This window comes from Oncorhynchus clarkii, chromosome 8 (genome assembly GCF_045791955.1).
Source record: "Oncorhynchus clarkii lewisi isolate Uvic-CL-2024 chromosome 8, UVic_Ocla_1.0, whole genome shotgun sequence".
NCBI classification, from domain to species: domain Eukaryota; kingdom Metazoa; phylum Chordata; class Actinopteri; order Salmoniformes; family Salmonidae; genus Oncorhynchus; species Oncorhynchus clarkii.
The window spans coordinates 39,878,071-39,895,249 of record NC_092154.1 but is presented as its reverse complement, the minus strand read 5'-3'; the positions used below and the strand labels follow the sequence as shown (position 1 = coordinate 39,895,249).

General features: G+C 42.3%; 1 protein-coding gene across 1 annotated transcript in view; it reads right to left on the bottom strand.

The window, feature by feature from the left end:
* LOC139415382 (metabotropic glutamate receptor 1-like) overlaps positions 1 to 14,110 on the bottom strand; it is a 56,227-nt gene extending 42,117 nt beyond the window's left edge. Inside the window, exons 1-3 of the mRNA XM_071163490.1 lie at positions 14,076 to 14,110; positions 12,327 to 13,194; positions 8,297 to 8,549 (exon numbers count right to left, since the gene is read on the bottom strand). Coding sequence (XP_071019591.1) covers positions 8,297 to 8,549; positions 12,327 to 13,053 — 980 coding nt within the window. The 5' untranslated portion in view covers positions 13,054 to 13,194; positions 14,076 to 14,110. The remainder of the gene's footprint in view (positions 1 to 8,296; positions 8,550 to 12,326; positions 13,195 to 14,075) is intronic.
* Between the last annotated feature and the right edge of the window lie 3,069 nt (positions 14,111 to 17,179).

Here is a 17,179-nt window from a genome sequence, read left to right as displayed (position 1 = left end):
GTTCAAGGGGAAACATTTAAATTTATTTTGAATGGCCTAGTCACCTCAGACCTCAATCCAATTGAGAATCTGTGGTATGACTTACAGATTGCTGTACACCAACGGTACCCATTCAACTTGAAGGAGCTGGAGCAGTTTTGCCTTGAAGAATGGGCAAAAATCCCTGTGACTAGATGTGCCAAGCTTACAGAGACATACCCCAAGAGACATGCAGCTGTAATTGTTGCAAAATGTGGCTCTACAAAGCCTTTGGGGTGAATAGTTATGCACACTCAAGTTGTCTGTTTTTTTTCTTATTTCTTGTTTGTTTCACAATAAAAATATTTTGCATCTTCAAAGTGAGAGGCATGTTGTGTAAATCAAATGATACAAATGCCCCAAAAATCTATTTTTATTTCAGGTTGTAAGACAACAAATAGGAAAAATGCCAAAGGGGGTGAATATATTCGCAAGGTACTGCCCTACAGTGTGCAGGACCTATTGATTCGTACAATTTGTAACACTCATCTCCCGTCCGAATGCTTGAAAAAAAAACTATACAAAGTAACAAAATGTGATATCACGTAAAAGTTAATGCAACCAACTACAGAGATTGATGGGGAGGAGAGCGGGAGAGGAGGGAGACCCATGAACACCACTTCAATAAAGCATGCTTGGCTTCAATAAAGCAGGCAGTCACCCACTTGGCTTCAGTCACCCCCAAGAATGAAAAGAGAGACAAATCCAGCCTAGGGTAGCCCCTTGTCAGGCCTCTCACACTGGGCAGACAGGGGTACTGGCATGGACAGCTCATACAGCTTCCCCACATACAGTTGAAGTCGGAAGTTTACATTCACTTAGGTTGAAGTCATTAAAACTCGTTATCAACAACTCCACAAATTTATTTTTAACAAACTATAGCATTGGCAAGTTGGTTAGGACTGCTGTGTGCATGACACAAGTAATTTTTCCAACAATTGTTTACAGACAGATTATTTCACTAATAATTCGCACAGGAAGGAGACGTGTTCTGTCTCGTAGAGATGAACGTTATTTGGTGCGAAAAGTACAAATCAATCCCAGAACAGCAGCAAAGGACCTTGTGAAGATGCTGGAGGAAACAGGTACAAAAGTATCTATATCCACAGTAAAACAAGTCCTATATCTATATCAACATAACCTGAAAGACCGCTCAGCAAGGAAGAAGCCACTGCTCCAAAACAACCATAAAAAAGCCAGACTACGGTTTGCAACAGCACATGGGATAAAGATCGTACTTTTTGGAGAAATGTCCTCTGGTCTGATGAAACAAAAATAGAACTCTTTGGCCATAATGACCATCGTTATGTTTGGAGGAAAAAGAGGGAGGCTTGCAAGCCGAAGAACACCATCCCAACCGTGAAGCACAGGGTGGCAGCATCATGTTGTGGGGGTGCTTTGCAGGCAGGATGGACTGTTGCACTTCAAACTACATGGCATCATGAGGAAGTAAAATTATGTGGATATATTGAATCTACATCTCAAGTCATCACTCAGGAAGTTAAAGCTTGGTCGCAAATGGGTCATCCAAACGGACCATGACCCCAAGCATACTCTCAAAGTTATGGCAAAATGGCTTAAGGACAACAAAGTAAAGGTATTGGAGTGGGCATCACAAAGCCCTGGCCTCAAGCCTATCAAAAATGTGTGGGCAGAACTGAAAAAGCATATCTGAGCAAGGAGGCCTACAAACCTGACTCAGTTACACCAGCTCTGTCAGGAGGAATGGGACAAAATTCACCCAACTTATTGTGGGAAGCTTGTGGAAGGCTACCCGAAATGTTTGATCCAAGTTAAACAATTTAAAGGCAATGCTACCAAATGGTAATTGAGTGTATGTAAACTTCTGACCCGCTGGGAATGTGACGAAATAAATAAAAGCTGAAATAAATCACTCTCTACGATTTTTCTGACATTTCACATTCTTAAAATAAAGTGGTGATCCTAACTGACCTAAGACAGGGAATTTTTACTAGGATTAAATGTCAGGAATTGTGAAAAACTGAGTTGAAATGTATTTGGCTAAGGTGTATGTACATTTCCAACTTCACTGGACGTAACTGGATCAAGAGTGACCTTGTTGAAGAGAAAATCAAGAAGCCCGTCTACATAGCCGGTAATGTTTTTGAAGAGGGAAATGTTTGTTAAATGGTAGTGAATTGAATTTCCTTAAATTATAATTTCCTTAAATTCCTTAAATGGCAGTGAATTGAATTTCCTTAAATTATAATTTCCTTAAATTCACTAAGTTATGATGCTATCAATTCATTGATGTAGTGATCTACTCATTCTACAGTGTGTTTTCTGGTGTTTTTTAAGTACTCAAATTGAAATATGCAATATTTGGTCGTACAGTTTTTTTGTGGAACTTTTCAGTGTTTTGTGTGCCTGAAATGCTCAATTTGATGCAGGTTTTAAATGAATAACTATGACTTCACAGCATGTCCCCCCCTTCTTTGCCTTGGGAAAACTGATTTTTGTATCACTGAAATCCTACAGAGTAGGTTGAATATTTTCGAAAATGTCTACCATAACAGCTTAATGATAGTGGAAAGACATAATTAGCCCGAATTAATTACATCAACTGTAAGACAACAACCCACACAATGGAATGCCAAAATATGATTTTCAGGGGTAAATTACAAATACTGTACACACTGCAACACCTTTTGGACAACATTCCATTGTGCCAGCCGTGCGCTGGCACTTCTAAGAGTCAATGTAGGGGGCTTAGGGATGGAGGAACAAAAAGCATATAGTGACTATCAGGTGTGTTACAGAAAATATACAATTCACAAGTCAAAGCAGCCACAGCCAGTTGCATTATCTTACGTTAATCCCCTGATCCCCCCCCCCCACAAAATGTTGGCTACCATGTCAGACTCATCAAACTCTAATACTTACATTATGGTCAGCGCTTGCAAGATCCACTGTCAATGATGGTACAGCATCCGTCTTCAGGATTAGCTTCCTGGCAAAACCCACCATCGCTCTATCAATTCTCCCCAATTGATATCGTGACTTCACTCGAAATGTGTACTGCACATGCGTGACATGATCGTAATTGACCAAACTTTATCAATGTACCAGCTACAGTCATTTTTCATAATTGGGTCACCCTACTTTGAACGGATTTCATCCTAATATAATCCAATTTGATGAAAAACATTATTTTCACTGTTCAGGACCTTTGAAATCCATGAACAGTTTAATCTGCACCACATGGAGATCTACTGGTAGACAGTTCATTTCCCTGAAATGATTAGGACCAATGTGCGTCCTAGGGCTGAGCTTGAGTATAATTCTCAGCAGTTTGTTTTGGGCCATTTGAAGTTTTTTTGTTATGCCACTGAACCATGAGATACAATCATAGTCATAGTGGCACTGTATCAGAAATGTTGCCAGGGTCCTCATGGTCTCTGTCTCCATGAACATGGCTACCCTTTAGTCAGTTAGCTGCTTAAGGCCTTTTCAACAGTCTCCTCATTCTTATGTGCAACCAAGAGGGCAGATAAAAACAAATGAAGCTAAGAAATTCACAGGAGTAAACTACCAAGGCTGCCACTAGGCGCCACGGCAACCATGGAGCAGCAACTGATTTCCCTCCATTTCCTTCCCTAGACATAACAGCCTCCAGAGGAGTGTGCTTGTCTAGATAAGAGGAGGAACAGAAGGGCTCTCCAAGAAGATAAACCTGGTGATGGAGCAGTGTTTGAGAAGCATTTGAGAAGAGTTTGGCAAATCCACTGAGAACAGTGCTTAAACTGGCTCTGAATCTACTCCCTCCCTATCATTCTGTCTCATCAATGTCATCCTCCTCAGACACAAGCCTGACAGTCAGAAGGACCAATGCCCTACAACAACCTCCGTCCCCAAACATCTTTAAGAAATAGACAATATCTTGCAATAAAAATGGTGGCGATGGAAGTGGAGATTAAGTTTTAGGCATATCTTTTGATGACAACAGAGGAGTGTCCTTGTCTTTGAAGGTCTTGATGGTGTAATGTGTGGTTGTCACACTGTAAATGCTGCTCTGCCCTTCTCCCCTATTCTTCTTCTAATGAAAGAGATTACAGCTGGAGTCACTCAGAGTCACCCAGTGTTGACACTAGAGAGCCTCTCAGACACCAATGTCAATGCACTCTGCCACAAGGAAGAGCCCATCAGACGATAGACAGGGTGTGGGGGAAGAAAGCGAGAGAGGCTTTGACTATGTACAGACTTAGTGAGCATAGCCTTGCTATTGAAAAAGGTCCCCATAGGCAGACCTGGCTCTCAAGAGAAGACAGGCTATATGCACACTGCCCACAAAATGAGGCGGAAACTGAGCTGCACTTCCTAACCTCCTGCCAAATGTATGACCATATTAGAGACACATATTTCCCTCAGATTACACAGACCCAAATTTTCCATCAACTAAATTTTCCATCCAATTTACCATCAACTCCCATATCTACTGGGTGAAATATCACAGTGTGCAATCACAGCAGCAAGATTTGTGACCTGTTGCTGCAAGAAAAGGGAAACCAGTGATGAACAAACACCATTGTAAGTACAACCCATATTTATTTGCATTTATTTGAACCTTTTTTTTTACTATTTGCACATCGTTACAACACTGCATATAGACATAATAAAACATTTGAAATGTCTTTATTCTTTTGGAACTTTTGTGAGTGTAATGTTTACTGTCCATTTTTTATTGTTTATTTCACTTTGGTTTATTATCTATTTCACTTGCTTTGGCAATGTAAACATGTGTTTCCCATGCCAATGAAGCCCCTTGAATTGAAATTAATTGAATTGAGAGGAGGGGAGGGACTGACTCGACTTCAAAGAGCAACTGGAAGCTTTGTTGATGTATTTGTAAAGGTTAACAAGTCTTTCTTTTCATACTGGCATATTGACACAGTACAGTATGTGTTACGGATAGTTCCTTATTCCATGGATTGTTTTATGTAGTGGATATAGGTGATTATCCTAAATTATAAAACAGGTATTCCACAAGTTACCACCATCTAAATCTATGACGTTGAAATGCCTATTTACTTTGTCCATCTGATTGCGCAATCCACTGTCTCATCAGCCCAGCTAGGCAATTTACAGTATATACTAGATCTACACTGTAAAAAAAGCATCATTTTAATCGATACATACAAAGAAATGTCAATAAAAAACATGTTTGAAATGATTGTGTTAGATGTGTAGTTGGCTATCTCTTCTGAGCAATGGCCTGGTGAGAGAGCAAATGTTCTATACCAGGTGAAATTGCGCATCATTACCTCATTGTTATGGATGTCTCCCCAAAGAATTCACCATAAAACAGTTTAAACAAGCGCAAATGCAGCTTCTTTGCTATTATTCTGGCTGCACTGTTTGACGTGACTGTGTTAGCTGAAGTTGTCTTGCTAGGAAGCAAGGGATACAGTGTCTTCAGAAAGTATTCATACCCCTTGACTAATTCCACAATTTGTTGTGTTACAGCCTGATTTTTTTTATATCCACACAATACCGCATAATGAGAAAGTAAAAACGTGCTTTTAGCAATGTTTTCAAATGTATTGAAAATTAAATACAGAAATGGCTAATTTACATAAGTATCCTCAACACGGGACCCTCAGGGGTGCATGCTCAGTCCCCTCCTGTACTCCCTGTTCACTCATGACTGCATGGCCAGGCACGACTCCAACACCATCATTAAGTTTGCCGATTACACAACAGTGGTAGGTCTGATCACCGACAACGAGGAGACAGCATATAGGGAGGAGGTCAGAGACCTGACTGTGTGGTGCCGGGACAACAACCTCTCCTTCAACGTGATCAAGACAAAGGAGATGATTGTGGACTACAGAAAAAGGAGGACCGAGCATGCCCCCATTGTCATCGACAGGGCTGTAGTGGCGCAGGTTGAGAGCTTCAAGGTCCTTGGCATCCACATCAACATCAAACTTCAACAAACAACAAACTAACATGGTCCAAATACACCAAGACAGTCGTGAAGAGGGAACAACAAAACCTATTCCCCCTCAGGAGACTGAAAAGATTTGGCATGGGTCCTCAGATACTCAAAAGGTTCTACAGCTGCACCATCGAGAGCATCCTGACGGGTTGCATCACTGCCTGGTATGGCAACTGCTCGGCCTCCAACCGCAAGGCACTACAGAGGGTACTGCGTACGGCCCAGTACTTCACTGGGGCCAAGCTTCCAGCCATCCAGGACCTCTATACCAGGCGGTGCAAGAGGAGGGCCCTAAAAATGGTCAAAGACTCCAAGTGGTACCGGAGTGCCAAGTCTAGGTCCAAGAGGCTTCTAAAGAGCTTCTACCCCGCAAGCCATAATACCCCTGAACATCTAATCAAATGGCTACCCAGACTCTCTGCATTGCCTCCCCCCATCTTTTATGCTGCTGCTACTCTCTGTTATAATCGATGCATAATCACTTTAATAACTCTACCTACATGTACATATTACCTCAATTACCTCGACTAACCGGTGCCTCCGCACATAGACTCTGTACCGGTACCCCCTGTATATAGCATCGCTATATCATTTGTTACTTTCATTTATTTTTTTTGTGGTATTTTTAAAACTGCATTGTTGGTTAAGGGCAAGTAAGCATTTCACTGTATGGTTGTATTCGGAACATGTGACAAATTGAATTTGATTTGATTTATTCACACCCCTGAGTCGATACTTTGTAGAAGCACATTTGCCACAGCTGTGAGTCTTGCTGGGTAAGTCTCTTAGAGCCTTCCGCAGGTGGATTGTGCAACATTTTCCCATTATTCGTCAAATTGGTTCATTGCTAGACAACCATTTTCAGGTCTTGCTATAGATTTGCAGGTAGATTTTAAGTCAAAACTGTAACTCGGCCACTCAGGAACATTCATTTGGTAATTCACTTGGTAAGCAACTCCAGTGTATATTTGGCCTTGTGTTTTAGGTTAGTTTCCTGCTGAAAGGTGAATTCATCTCCCAGTGGAAAGCAGACTGAACCAGTTTTTCCTCTGTCAATTAGATTAGTATTGTGGAGTAACTACAATGTTTTTGATCCATCTTCAGTTTTCTCATATCACATATTAAACTCTGCAACTGTTTTAAAGTCACAATTGGCCTCATGGTGAAATCCCTGAACGGTGTCCTTCCTCTCCGGCAACTGAGTTAGGAAGAACCGTTGTATCTTTGTTGTGACTGGGTGTATTGATACACCATCCAAAGTGGAATGAAGAACTTCACCATGCTTATTTTTTTTTTACCCATCTACCAATAGGTGCCCTTCTTTGCGATGCATTGAAATCCTCCCTGGTCTTTGTCATTGAATCTGTGTTTGAAAATCACTGCTCAACTGAGGGACCTTACAGATAATTGTATATGTGGGGTACAGAGATGAGGTAGTCATTCAAAAATCATGTTAAAACACTTGCAACTTATTTTGTGACTCGTTAAGCACATTATTACTCCTGAACTTATTTAGGCTTGCCATAACAAAGGGTTTGAATACTTATTGAATCAAGACATTTCAGCTTTACATTTTTTATTAATAATAATAATAATAAAAAATGAAAAACATAATTCCACTTTGACATTATGGGGTATGTGTGTATGCAAATGACAAAAAATGTAATCCATTTTAAATTCAGGCTGTAACACAACATAATGTGGGAAAGTCCAAAGATGTGCCATGATTGGGTCGCGTCCATAGATTTAGAACAAAAAGACTGGGTTGCGTCTCTGGCAACCGAAACCGATAGAACGAACGACCAGCCAGCTTGGGTAGCAACCCTAGATTTGTGTCTGGACTGTATCTCGTGGAATGATGAAATAGTATGAATAAATTAATCAAAATACATTTTTTTATTAAAATATGTCAATCATTATTTGAATACGATGGTAACCATTACAAAAGTGATATTGCCCTAGAAGCCGGTGTTTGGAGGATATATTGGCACGGTTTGCCGGCCCTCGACTACCCATGCCAATAAAGTTGTATTGAATACCATCCAAACACCGGCTTCTCAGGCATAATCAAGGTGTACAAAATCTACACCCTGACACAGCATCATATAAGCAGTTTTATATCTGTGACAGAGATACAAATGATTCATTACCGGTGACCATTTCTCACTGGAAATAGTGGTATCTACTCCAATTCCACTTAGTTGCCTTGGTGACGTGTGTCGGGAAGCAGGCAGCACAAAACCACCCTGCACCCGCCGTTGAATACCATACAAAAACCACATGACCCAAGAATAAGTACCTTACAGCCATGTGCCTTACCTGCCAATGAGGAGGAACTCTCCTCCAGCCACACCCAGACGTCTCATGGCCATGAGGAGGCCGCGCACGGTCATGCCCTCGCAAAAACACACCACCACGCGGGCCTTGGGCAGACGTTCACGGAGTTTCTTAAGCAGGCGGTCAAAGTGTTTCTCCCCGGCGTTGCTGTAGATCTTGTCAGAGTGGGCGATGCACAGACCCTCCTGGGAGGCCAGCTCCTTGAAGGCCTCCATTCCACTCTCCCCGTAGTTTCCTAGGGTGGAGGGATGAACAGATGGGTTAATCACCACTTGACACACAAAATGACTGACGAGGAGTCACCATTTTGGAGCAGGAAAAGGAAAAACATCCTCATCATTGATCTACAATGGAGGCTTTGTCGTTATAGAAAACGAGACCTACATAAAAAGTCACCATCGAGGACTGGGGAACAATCGTATGAGAACAATCATCATGAGAAAGTATATAGTCTATGAGCATTCCTTTTCATTTCAACCAAGCCTCTCAATCTATTTCACTGAGTTGTAGCTAACTGTCTATGCTTTTCATTTCAACCAAGCCTCTCAATCTATTTCACTGAGTTGTAGCTAACTGTCTATTTCAGTGTGCACTGATTTCAGTCTTTCTCTATACATTTCATCAAGGCCCTGCAGGCTGACAGTGACTGGATTCAGCCACACTAAAGCGGAAAACTCACCAGAAACAGACGGGCGGAGCAAGCGGAGCGAGGTGGGTGGAAAGGATGGGACAGGCAGAGAGAGCAGTGACTGTATGTTAGCAGGATAGTCCATATCTCCAATCACCTTTGCTGATAGCGATGTTGTGTTTCCATAAGTGGATGATTTGGTCTTATTTAGCATGTATGGTAACGCTTCAACCCTTAGCTAGCTCTTCCAATTAAAATAAGCTTGAAAAAAAGTGAATGACATTTTATTTTTTATTTTGTGTGACTAGTGCCAGCAATAGAAAGCCCAAATAGAGAGACAAGTTCTAATTGAGCAAGGCGTCAATGAGGACAACCTGCCCGCCCGGCTTCGGTTGGGTCATTATAATTCAAAATAATGCATTCTAAAATAAATCACACACACACACGCCTCACACACTCGCCGTTCAGGAGTTTAGGCTAAAACTACTGTCGTAGTCTCATGACTGTGACACGTCAGGCTGTGAGTGACTGTGACTGTGCTGCAGTCCATATCCATCCTCTGATATAACCAGATAAAAAGGGAGTCAAGTGGGTACTGATCGCAATCAGGGATGCTGAATGGGGTAGAGAGGGCTGCTATGTTTGCCTATGATGACATCCCAATCAAGCTCTGCAAAGCTGTCTTATTTGACATGTGTAACCTTTATTTAACTAGGCATTTCAGTTAAAAACAAATTCTTATTGACAATGACGGCCTACACCGACGTACATACATAGGCTGCATCTGAAATTGCATCATATTCCCTATGTAGTGCACTGCTTTTGACCAGAGCCAAAAGTACTGCACTATAGAGAATATGGTGCCACTTTGGACACAGCCCTAGTTGTGCACCGAGGAGGCTGTTTTATTGTGTATATTCAAAGTGCTGGCTTCAATCAAAGATGTTGTCTGCAATGTTAATGCAGTGCTTTCATGACCTTGACACACACCTGTCTCATTCTGAAAAATTGAGGCATCTTCCTGAGCACATTGTGCTCTTTTGACAGTATGATTGTGCTTGAAAAGGGAAAAGAGGTCTGAATTGGCAACACACTAATGCATTACCCGAGGGATGCTATTAGACTGGGCCACAATTGTTAGTTTTCCAACATAGCCTTTGATGATATTTTGAATGGCCTCGTTTTATTTTCCTGATGGCAAATGGGAATCATGATATCCAATTATTTTTCTCTTTCGATTGAGGTTGGAGGGTGGGATGGATGGATGAAAGCAGGCGGAGGTATATTGACACCCGTTCACTGAAACGATTTATGTTAATCTAGCCAGGTAATTTATGCAATCGCAGATCCTTAGCTGTTGCTATGGGCAACATGCTGCATGTTTACTTGTCTTAGGTGGTGGAGAGAGATGGCTGCATGGGGAGGTGCTGTCTGTCGTTGTGACTGCTGTTTAAAGCTATCTGAACAGGTGAATTCATTTTATGGTTGATCAATTCTAAACCCCTTAAATTCAAAGGATTTCAATTTAAAGATTTATGTCTAGCAAGAGACATTTTAGTCACATTTTTCATATCAATTAACACATTTACTACATTTTTTAACTCACAGCCCCCACAGTTTTCACAACAACAACCATTCCACAAAGTGCACAAAATACGATTTACCTTACCATACACTCAATATTATACCTAGCAGGCATGGTGAAGGTCAGATCCCTAGCACCCCCTAGCTGTACCTCATGGCACTTCACCTCCCCTCTCTCCTGGCTCTGCCTGCATGCCCTTCAACCTGACCGTGACCCCTGAATTTTTGTGATTCCCCTACTGGTTTCTAGGGTCTGCCGTTACAAGGTGATCCAGAGTTCAACCCTCCCTTTAGGGCCTGTCTATCACATATCCCTCTAACAACTCCCATAATTAATCAGTGGCCACTACAGAGCAGAGACGCACTCTGCCTTTCAATCATTACCTGATCACTCCATTGGTTACATTTCACTGAGGTTTAGGCTGAGGAGTCTCGGCTAATGGCTAATGGCAGAGATTTACATGTAACCACAATTTAGCCATCTTCACATTTAATTTCATCTTCTCCCAATTACAGTTGTGGTAAAACTGGTGAAAGAGTTTTATGTGATTCAAGCTTAAGCGTTGTGGAGTGCTACTGGTATATGAACCATTTCAGCACCATGGACAGCGCACTGACAAACTCCACCAATAACGCATTCAGACAGGTGCTGCTGAAAAGCTAATGTGGGCTGCTATTGCGATGTGCTGATATTTCCAGTGTTGAGCGGCATTGCCAAAGGTGCTTAGAAATCCCTCACAACCATGGGTTAAATATGATGGAAACACACTCAACACAGTAATTCCTCTACATCTGAACAGAAATAACACACTTGGGAGTTTATTTCTATCGATATCCATAACAGGGGGAGACGTTTGGAGGTATTGATTACACCCATAGAATTAGAATTACTAGAGCAGACATTTATTTCAAGTGTTATGTAAATGGGTGGACCAGACGGATTCTATTTATATGATTCCTCGCATAGAGATACATTACCTGTAACCCCAGCCTGATAGTACGCCACACAGCACAAGAACAGCAAATGCAGGGGGGAAACAGTCCATTAGTGCCCCTGTTAAATATGGACAGGCTGGTTGATTAATTAAGACATGCTTATAAATGCAAATAATGAAGATGATGGAGCCCGCCTGTTATTTTCTAATGGAATAGAATTAGCATCAAATTAAACATCCTGGGAGACAGAGAGAAAGAGAGAGGAGAGAGAGAGAGCAGTGCTGACTGATTATCTTTTCTATCTAGCGTCCAATCTAATTGTCTCTAAAATAAATAGATCCAAATAAATACCAAAATGCATTTTCAGTCAGAGAACATTGACAACAATACGACTGAATTGTGGCTTGAGAGATTGGATGCGTTGCTGGACTGTGGATGTGATAAAAGGCAGAAGAACAGATTGTTGTGACGTACATCCAATATAGGTCACAACCCCATATTTTACCTGGGGTGTGTGTATGGATAGTTATATTGCACAGGATGTATAGGTTTGTCTGGAGAGAGGGAATTCCAGTTTAACAGTTTCCCTTCAATGCAATGCACACAGAAGCACATACAGGGAGGACACAAAGTTAGGAGCAAGTGCTTAACTGTTTACAAACCACGCTCACAATCCACCACCATATAAATAGCTAGGCCTATTTGTCATAATCCCAGATTTTTCAAACCCAAACAGAGACAAGACAAAATCTATTTGACAGCATGTGCAAAACCTCTCCAAATCTGTGCTAGTCCAACTATGCCTACTTGGTCTAATCCTATCCTAGAAGTTGAACCCTGTTTTGAGTGAGTTGAGCGACTCACCCTCTGTGTGCACCGCAGACACATAGGTCCAGTTGTAGCGCTTGACTATGTCCAGCATGGCCCTGGCCTGGAGCGTGTCAGAGGGCACGACCCGCAGGAAGTACTTAAAGAGCGTCTTGTCACTCAGGTCGATACTGGTTGCGGAATAAGCAATCTGGGGGATGTTGAAGAGCTGCAGCAGGTTCTGCACCTGGATAGCCACGGAGCTTGAGCCCGGCCCGATCACCCCAGCAATGGGCTTCTTGGAGGGCGGGGGCTGGTTAGATGGTGTCCCGTCGATGCACCACTTGGAGCCGTCCTTGTCGTCCCGGATGGAGATGAGGGAATCCCGGATGAACTCGATGCTCTGCTCCAGGGCCACAGAGGAGTGCCAGCAGGAGTCCCGGATCTCACAGCCCAGGCTGATGTTAGGGAGCAGGAAAGGGTCGGCGTTGATCCGGTCCAGGGTGTGGAACATGGCCTCCACCCGCTGGATGCCATACTGCTCACGGACATCCCCGCACTTTCGGTCGGCCACTTTTTCGGCGGACGGCTGGTGGTGGACGGAGAAGAGGGCCCCGATTATCACGTCTCCATCCATCCGGGCCACGGAGCGGGGAGTGGCCCGCGGGACCGCCGATCGCTCAAAGATGCTGCTTTTGTGGGACAGCACGAGTACATCAAAGAATAGTGTCGGGAGACACAGGAGCATGAGGAAAGCCATCTTTACACTTGCCATATCCCGCATCACGTGAGCGGCGCCGGCTACGCGGGCATACTATCTTCTCCTGGCAGTTGAGCAGGAACGTTGGCTGTCTCTCAGTATATCCACGTTTAACCCAGTGACCATGATTTGGGAACACAGCGTCCTGAGCATATCCAAACACACCTGAAGAGAGATAAAAACACACTGTCATAAAATATCAAGCAAGAATGTGAAGGCAGCAACAGATATGCAACGTTGCAGTTATCATATAGTCTCTACATTACATGGGTTTGAAAATAATGGTGGCCCTCACAATGAACAGGAGGATATTCTTGGATTGATGAGGTTCATAGCCTATTAGCCAACACACCATTCCTTCTAGAAATAAGGCTTACCCCTTTGCAAACGATATATACTATAATTAATATAAGGCTTACCCCTTTGCAAACTATATATACTATCATTAATCCCACAAGGGGCAATTATGTTATCGCTCCCACCGTCCATTGAGAAACACGAGCTGCCGAGAAACCCATTTCAGCACCCTGGAGAGCTCACTAACTCAGCGGATTACTGAGGAAACGCCTTCGTACAGGTAGGTGCTACTGATAAACTATGTAGGGTACTGGAGCTATGTGCAGATATTTCCACGGTCGTGAAAGGATCTCATTGAGTTCCTAAACAATCAATGGCAAAGTATATTCCTTTCATTAGAGACGACTGAACAAATCCTTGATACCCAGTCTGATGACATGGAGCTTTGAACAACGTTGCACTGAGTCTCGTGGAATTATAATTGAGCATAAATCGAATTGCCAAGACATTGTATCTTGTCATGCTCTGTAAAGATCCAATGCGCAGCATGCAATATTTTCCACCCTCAACTATTCGAATTCATCGCCCACACCCCTCAGTGGCCTGAATCAAAAACATTCAATAAAATGCCATTATCGAAAAAGGATGATTACAAGGTAATCCGTGTCACGAGCATATCAAAACCGACACATGCTCTAGCGTTCACATCTCTTCTCTCAAATGAATTCGGGGAAGAACTTCTGACGTACCTGAATCTGCGAGACATATCGCGTGCCATGCTCCGTCTTCTGTGCCGCGTGGTCCTTGGCTGTGATAGTTGAGTTTGTATCGCTCGAGCGGACGTTTTTTTTCTCTCCTCCAGCGAGATCACGAGAACCCCCACCCCTCCTCGTCTTCTTCTCATTTCTCTCTCTGCCAGTTTGTTACCACATTTCAAAATCCGGGTCATAAAAGCTGCAGTCTTAATAGCGCAACATTGTAGGCGTTTAAACCCCACTACAGGTAACTTATTGTTAGTCGTGTCATTATTCATGCCAGGGTTAATCAGCCTGAACCTGAGAGGTGCCGCATTGGAGAGTTAAGCAGTGCGCAAGCCGCTTAGACAGCTGATATAGATGGTGTTTGTCTACAGAATTGTGACCCGGTCCATTACCCCATGCCTCAACTGGACCGTCTCACAGCAACAACACTCAGTGTGAGAATACATTGATTTCTTTTGTCAATGGTTGACCAGATAATGGAGGAATCATCAATCAAATGGTACTTTTCTTATTAAGGAATGAGAGTCCAACATTGTACTAGTCCTGGTCTACCCTAGCTAATCTGTCTATAGGCTATATATCTTCTGATCCAATATCTGACCTCTAAATTCGGATGGGTGCCAGATATACCGACTGACCTGTCTGACTTAAATCCAAATAGTGATATTTCAACGAAGCACCTCAATGGTAGAAAAAACCTATAGTTGAAGTTGAAGACCTTACTTGTAAGCCTAACGTAGAAGATGTACATTGAGTTAATTGCCGAAGGTCAACAGTGTTAGTCTTCCAAATCGTGGAGAGGTGCTTTGTTTAGAATTGGGTCATTTCTGTGCTATATTCTCTGTGCCATATTCTCTCCACCAAGAAATGGGTTTTGGGCGACATATATCAAACAGCGTTAGGAAAAACGAAAAAGGAGTCCACAAGGCTAGAGAGGGCTGCGTTGCGTGGGCACGCCGGGAGCCAGCAGCAGCAGGCGTTTAATAAGTAAACAACCGGCGAGCGCACTAGGACATATCTTCCTGACACGCGCCCTGTGGAGTGTGAACATGGAGAGCAAGCGTAATTATGTGTGTGTCTGAGAGAGTGATAGATAGATAAAATCGAGATGAACAAATCTCTCTCACACTCACACATACACCATTACACACACACACCGTCACTTATTAGAAACGGATGTCATGCGGTGTTATCCTATATGTAGCCTACCTCTTTGATAGGCTGCTGAGAAGAGTCAACGGGATTTAAGAGATTGGAGGTTATAGAAGGTACCCACCCGAGCGCTATGAGAAGCGTGACCATAGATAGACCAGACAGATCCATCAGAAAACACACAGAAATAACGTTATAAGTCACTGTCACGCAGTCAGTGGTGGAAAAAGTGCACAATATCTCATACTTGAGTAAAAGTAAAGCTACCTTAATAGAAAATGACTCAGGTAAAAGTGAAAGTCACCCAGTAAAATACTACTTGAGTAAAAGTCTAAAAGTATTTGATTTTAAATATACTGAAGTATCAAAAGTAAATGTAGTTGCTAAAATATATTGAAGTATTAAAAGTAAAAGTAAATGTATAATTTAAAAGTCATTATATTAAGCAATTATTTGTATTCATTTTTTTACATTTACGGATAGCCGGGGTAACGCTCCAGCACTCAGACGTAATTTAAAAACAAAACATTTGTGTTTAGTGAGTCTGCCAGATGACAGGTAGTAGGGATGACGTGGGATGTTCTCTTGATAAGTGTGTGAATTGAACCATTTTCTGTCCTGCTAAGCATTCATAATGTAACGAGTACTTTTGGGTGTCAGGGAAAATGCATGGAGTAAAAAGTACATGAATGTAGCGAAGTTAAAGTAGTCAAAAATATAAATAGTAAAGTAAAGTACAGATACCCCCCAAAAACGACTTCAGTAGTACTTTAAAGTATTTTTCGTAAGTACTTTACATCACTGCACACAGTGACTGTCCCCCTCAACCATATCCCGTTAGCCTAACAGTCAAGACAGCATGAGTCACTTTAGATGAACCACAGAGCAATGTGGGCCTAGCACAACACCCCTCAATCAGAAATCAATTGACATTTTGTTTGATGGGAAAATACAGTGCCCCTTTACCTATTCCACATGTTTTTGTGTTACAGCCTGAATTCAAAATGGATTAAATCGGTGTGGAAGAACTTGACTGGCCTGCATAGAGCCCTGACCACAATCCCATAATTCACCTTTGGGATTAATTGGAACGCTGACCACAAGCCAGGCCTAATCACCCAACATCAGTGCCTGACATCACTAATGCTCTTGTGGCTGAATGGAAGCAAGTTCCCTGCTGCAATGTTCCAACATGTAGTGGAAAGACTTCCCAGAAGAGCTGAGGCTGTTATAGCAGCAAAGGGGGAACCAACTCCATTTTAATGCCCATGATTTTGGAATGAGATGCTCGACGAGCAGGTGTATTCACACCCCTTGGTCAATACATGTTAGAATCACCTTTGGCAGCGATTACAGCTGTGAGTCTATCTGGGTAAGTCTCTAAGAGCTTTGCACACCTGGATTGTACAATATTTTCCCATTATTCTTTAAAAAAAATATTCAAGCTCTGTCAAGTTGGTTGTTGATCATTGCTAGACAACCATTTTCAGGTCTTGCAATAGATTTTCAAGCAGATTTAAATCAAAACTGTAACTCGGCCACTCTGGAACATTAATTGTCTTCTTGGTAAACAATTCCAGTGTACATTTGGCCTTGTGTTTAAGGTTATTGTCCTGCTGAAAGGTGAATTAATCTCCCAGTGTCTGGTGGAAAGCAGAGTGAACCAGATTTTCCTCTAGGAATTTGCCTCTGCTTAGCTCTGTTTCTGTTGATTTTTTATCCTGAAAAACTCCCCGATTACAAGCATACCAATAACATAATGCAGCCACAACTATGCTTGAAAATATGGAGAGTGGTACTCAGTAATGTGTTGTATTTAATTTGCCCCAAACAGGACAAAAAGTGAATTGCTTTGCTACATTTTATTTTGTTATACTTTAGTGCCGTGTTGCAAACAGGATGCATGTTTTGGAATATTTGTATTATGTACCTTCTTCCTT